Source organism: Nanorana parkeri, unplaced genomic scaffold (assembly GCF_000935625.1).
Source record: "Nanorana parkeri isolate BGI_ZX_2015 unplaced genomic scaffold, ASM93562v1 scaffold2010, whole genome shotgun sequence".
Lineage (NCBI taxonomy): Eukaryota > Metazoa > Chordata > Amphibia > Anura > Dicroglossidae > Nanorana > Nanorana parkeri.
In genome coordinates, this window is record NW_017308278.1 from 212,567 (window position 1) to 218,581 (window position 6,015).

The following is a 6,015-nucleotide window of genomic DNA, read 5'->3' on the forward strand; positions in this document are numbered from 1 at the left end:
GGGATCATTGGTGGAAGGAAACTAATTTGCCCGGAGATGGGATTTGAGTTCATTCTTTATTTCATTTAATAATAATTTTTCATAAAGTTTTACAAACATAAATATGAGGTATTTTTTATTATTTATTTATTCATTTATTTTGCCTGAAATTATCATGTAACTCTTGAAAGCCTTATTTTCTCATAAATCATTATTTCATTTCACAAAAAAAGCCTCATTTTAGTTTACTATAATGCATAGGGGGTTATTCACAAAGCTGCCGTAGGATCCAGCCGTAGCTTCGGCTGATCCTTCGGTTAGCTTTGGCCCCAGGACCCCTTCCGTTCAGTAGAACCGAAGGGCTGCTGTACGGGCTATTCACTATAGCTCGTACAGCTCCCGAAGTTGGCCAAGCGGCTCAGTGGAGCCGAAGGCATATGTCTCGGCTCGACTGAGCCGAGGTGAAAGCCGAAGCTGGTCGAAAGGCTGGCCATTGGCCAGCCGACAGTCTGCTACTGACAGCTGGGCAGAGCCAGCCATCATCTCACGACTGGCTCTGGCCACTTGCAGAGACAGGTAACCAGGGGCGTTGATCTGCCATTACTCTCCCGGACGCTCCGGGAGTCTCCTGCTATTAGATAGCGGCTCCGGGCTGCCCGAGAGAGAAACACTTTCTCCCGGAAAGGTTTACTCTGCTTGATCGAGCAGAGTAAACCTTTCCCTGCTCTGTTTTTGTTTTTTTTCTTCTGACATCGGAGCCGCCGGCCATCGTCAGTTAGAAAAAAACAACAACATAGGAATGCATAGCTACATTCCTATTGGCTATTTCACTTTGCAATAGCCAATAGCAAACTAGCTATTGCACCCGCCCACTGCTGCTGTCAATCAGCATTGGGGACCTGAAGTTCTCCATCAGGTCCCCTTCTAGTGATTGACAGCAGCAGAGGGCTGGTGCAATAGCCAGCTTGCTATTGGATATTGCAAATTTAAATAGCCAATAGGAATCTAGCTATGCATTCCTGTGCTGATTTTTTTTTTTTTAATGTATTCTGACAGCTGAAAAGAAAAACTTGCAGATAGCAAAGAATCTATTGCTTCCTCTGCTATCTGCCATCATTTCAGGGGGGTGCTCTCTCCCCCCTGCATTACAATGAGAACTTAATTGAGCTGGCTTTGATACCACCGCTGACCCCGACAAGCTCTCATTGTAGTGACAGCTGGTCCCGGCCAATAGAAAACAGTTGGGCGGAGCTAGCTGTCACTGCTAGCTCCGCCCCAATCGTTTTCAATTTTATTTTTTCTACTTTTTTAACTGTTTTTCTATTCTGCTTTGTGAATAACCCCCATAGTTATTTTCAACTAGTTGTAACAACTCTCAGTGACTGTCACGGCTGCAAAAAACATTCATCAAGGAATATAGCATGTAATTTGCTGTTATGTGCCTAGGCTGTGAAAATAAAAAGTATTTAAAGAATATTAAAATATATACAGAAAATAACAATACATTCTGATAATGCAACTTTCTTATATTTTTTTCAAATGTTCCTATAATTTTGATTTTTTTTTCTATTATCATTACAATATTACATTTATATGGAACAAATTAATTTAAACCTACCCATCGGCAAACGCATAATCCCAGATATCTTCTTCACCATTCTTTCCTAAATAACATATTGGTCCTTTATTGATAGCCACTGCAGAAATGATAAAATTGTAGCCAGCTCCAACAAATCCTATAGCAGCAAAGAGGATGGAAGAAAAGCTCTGTAGGAAAATAAGTAAATCAAAGATATTTATCAGGCTTTTTAATGACAAATAGCAAAATTGTTAACAAATAGCTAAAACAACATGTAAGTGAGTTTAAAAATGTGGTTATTAATTATTGCAGGTTATAGTTGTATTTTAGAGTGAGGTTTAAGCTTCGTCTTGTCCTGTTTAAAAGTTACTCATGTTCTATTTAAGCCACACCTCTCATTAAATTTTCTCAAGTTAGAAATCTGAAAAATACCCATAATTATATTAATTATTCAATACATTTCTCTGCTTATCAATCAGTTCTGGGTCTGTGGGGTTGTACTGACATTTGTTAACGGTTCCCTTTCTTAAAACCAATGCTAACAGCTTATGTAAACCCAAGCCTCTACTGCTACCGCATTACCAATAATAATTTGAACCGGCGGACAAATTGTTTGGATTTTCATTTGTAAATAAATGCAGAGGCACTGGTTATGTCTTTGGCTCATTTGATTTTTTTAGATTCAAACCCAGTTCCAGACACATGAACATGGTACTTTTAGCATAAAGTTTAAAAGCGAATTTCACAGTAATCAATCATGTCTCCTCAACTATCACTTGTTCCTAACACTTATTTTTTATCTTCATGCTTAAACCCTTCCCTGCCCCAAGCCATAACACCCATACCTTAACCGAAAATGAATCTATAACCTGCCTTAAGACTTAATCTTTGGCCTAACCATTAAAATGAACCCCTAACACATAACTTAACATTTAAAAGAAATCATCAATAGTTCGTTAGTTAGCTAGTAGTCTCATGACCTTGGGATATTCCTGTTAATTAGCTGAGCTCCAGGATTAGAATCCCTGTACACCTGGAGAACTCCTTCTAACTAACCGCTTATATTTCTGTATAGAGGAGCAGGGAATTTGTTGCTGCTGACCCACTGAAAGTAATCATGATATATATACTGAACACAGCATTCGGGAAAAACTAGAAATTGCTCTCACTTGTCTTTATGTACTTACTGCAAATCTCTTGCCACAGCTTTCATTTCCACAGCACCCACAGCAGTCATTCTTCTTCATACCCAAAAACACGAGGGCAGGGAAAATAATCTATAAAATTGAAACCATTTGTAAAATTAATCATGGTGGATTGGCCTCTCAATTTAAATAGTATATATTTGTATGACATAGTTTGTGAATTATAATAGGAGAGGTTTCATCGCTCAATCTTTCACTATTAGTCCCAGACTCTAGCATCCACAATGGTGGAGTGTATAATTACAATGTAACCATTAATGTTGTGAGTGGTTTGAACAGAGACCAAAATAACTATTACATTCTTCTGGGAGTATTGCCCAACTGCACTTTATTATTATTAAGTATAAAATAAACACCCTTAATTTTTACCACCCCATTGAATGTGCATCTTGAAAATTCCTCTCAGAAAATCTAGATATACCCTTGGTATATATGAAAGTGCATATCAATGTTGATGGGCAGATGAGGTCAGAACTGCAGGACAAGATCTCAACAGCAGGTATAATGCAAATAACCTATTAAGAGTGAGTTAAAAAATAGAAAATACTACTAAACACTAAAGCTGGCCATACACTATAATATTTTTTTTTTGTTCAGCTCGAGAGTTGAACGAAAGAAAAATAGAACAGATTTCTCAAAGAATGCATGCTTACATTGATTGAGGAACCCCGCTTTTTCATCGGCTGCTGGCTCTGCTCATTTGAAGATTTTCTGACCTGCTCCTTCGATCAGCTGATCAAGGGATGCTGGCCGAAAGGGTGCCGATAGCAGAACCCACTATGCGAATTTCGGACGGTTCCTGAGCAACTGGACGAAATTTTCATAATGTATGGCCAACTTTAGGCTCTGTTCACATCTATGTGATGCGGGAGCATGTGCGTCCCGCATTGCATGTTGCAATGTTCGGTGCAATACGGTGCCATTATTTTTTAATGGCACCCCAACACACCTAGCCGTCGCTATGTGTGTTGTATCACAGCACATTGCATGGTAGCCTATTACTATACAATGTGGTGCAATGCAATTGAAAAAAAAAGGTGCACCCAGGGTGAAGTAACATTGTTTTTGAAATTTTTCGTTTGTTGCTTGCCTTGTTAAGCCCTCAAATAACAACTAAGGTTTAATATAGGGAGCTTGCTTTTTCTACTTAATGAGGGTAAAAAAACCTATCCCATATGCTATTAAAGTAGATCTTATGATAAAATACTCTTTCCCCCTATTTTAATCATGTACTGCATCTTAGTATTGTTGATCTTCTCCATCCTCTTTCAGACAGTTCCCATCTTTATGCACTTGTTCCAGCGTCAGCTACACATCACCACCCTGGACCAGCTTCCTCGTGGTGACAACCGTGGACCATGCCTGTGGAATGTTTGTCAGCATGGTTGCTTGTAGTCTCTAGAAAGGGTGCATATGACAGGGTAACAATGCAGCACAAGTTGGCAACGAGGACAGACCGTTGTCACGCAATAGAATTGCCAGGACAAGGACCTTTCTGGCAGGATCACAGGGAGTTATTTTAATAAAAGCCCATATTTGGAAATATAGAAAACAATGTTTGAAATTACATTAACATGTTAAAGATTATATGAAATGTAAGTGATTAGTATAGGTCCGTTTTCGACAGCATGGCCCACATCTTCCTTACATCGCCTGCATTTATATAAACCTGCTAATTTGTTGGATACCTAAATGTCTAATCTCTGTAACTCAAAAAAATTAACAAAAAATATTAAAACATTGCACTCACTTAGCAACATATATCGTTTCCACATTATTTTTAGAAGTATACATTAGTTCTTATAAGGGTCCATTCAATAAGCTGCATGCACTTTTTTAACTGTGGTTTTTTTTTATATCAACCTGAATAGTATATTGTAGAATATTTTTTTCTCCTGAAATAGATATTTAAATGGAAAGCCTCTGTTTCAAATTATTTGGCATTTTATCACTTGAATAGGTATTTTATCCACATCTCAAATGGCTCAGTTTTCTATTCTCCTGAATTGACCAAAATGATCACTTCCTCTTGTTTGTAACAGTCAAAACACTTAAAAAAATAAATACTAGTGTGATAAATGTATCTGATTCATGCAACAATAGGTTTAAATGAACTGTAATATAACAAATAACCATGTTAATGAAAGTACTGCATGTGATATGCTTTTGTTAATTGACCTATAGCGAATTGTATCCATCTGATAATTTGTGGCATTTATGAAATGTTATTGCTATAGTATAATGACAAATAATATAAAGACTTAATGCACTGTTGTTCACATAAGTGTTCAAATAAAGTCTTCTTTATTTCATGAAGAGTCCTAAATACTCCTTTATGATTTTGTAATCTTCTCACGAAGGTTCCACAGTTTACAAATATCTCAATATTGTACTTTACTCACCAGCACTCCAGACCCGATGATTCCGCCAAGGTAGAAGACTTCCCTTGATATGTGATCATTGCTCTTTGCAACCACTCCAGCAGGGAAAAACAGTAAGGTGTTGGCCAGTAGACTGCAAACAGCTAAAACAATGAGCGTAGCGCCCAGGCACTTGGCACAACTTCCTGTGCACATCTTTAAGCTCAACAGGTAACTCTTCTTTATAAATGAAACTCTCCTGTAAAAGACAGTCCAGTGCACTGTTATCCACTATTGAACAGCTTGCTATTGTCTGTGGTTTTATGGTGCCCTGGCAATTTATATGTGGATGAAATCCTATGAGATAATGCTCTGAGCAATAGTTTGTCATGACAACTAATAACCCCTGTTAATATTCTACCTAAGCATCCAGGATGGTCACATGGGCTTTTCTTTTTCCTATAATATGGATATATTATGCTTCCTCAAAAGTCACACCCCCGTATTGTATTGATGGCACAAACTTGAAAACCTGTACTTTTTGTTCTAGAATGTAAAGGCATTTATTTGGAATTGTTCTACCATATCCAGTTGTAGATTCCCTGCACCCCGGCTGTACACTCCTAGAAAACTAGTGCTGTCCTTTTTTTCTCTTTGTATGTTTTTTGTAAAGTTATGCTGTGAGGAATATCAATGTTGCGCAAGTTAATTTTATGATAGGGAGCACAAATGTGGAAGCATTGATTTGTAAAAGAGCTGTAATAGCAGTCTCATTTATTGTGTCTTCAGTAGACATGGAACCCCGCTAACAATGTGTTTTGTTTTTCAATCCTTTCGTTTTTTGGATTTCGGATCCAAAATTTGATTTGGTTAATTATTCGGATTTCAGATC

General features: G+C 37.7%; 1 protein-coding gene across 1 annotated transcript in view; it reads right to left on the reverse strand.

Annotated features, from left to right (window-relative positions):
• Positions 1-5,339, reverse strand: part of LOC108800393 (transmembrane 4 L6 family member 4-like) — an 11,273-nt gene extending 5,934 nt beyond the window's left edge. Inside the window, exons 1-3 of the mRNA XM_018572377.1 lie at positions 5,166-5,339; positions 2,746-2,835; positions 1,598-1,746 (exon numbers count right to left, since the gene is read on the reverse strand). Coding sequence (XP_018427879.1) covers positions 1,598-1,746; positions 2,746-2,835; positions 5,166-5,339 — 413 coding nt within the window. The remainder of the gene's footprint in view (positions 1-1,597; positions 1,747-2,745; positions 2,836-5,165) is intronic.
• Between the last annotated feature and the right edge of the window lie 676 nt (positions 5,340-6,015).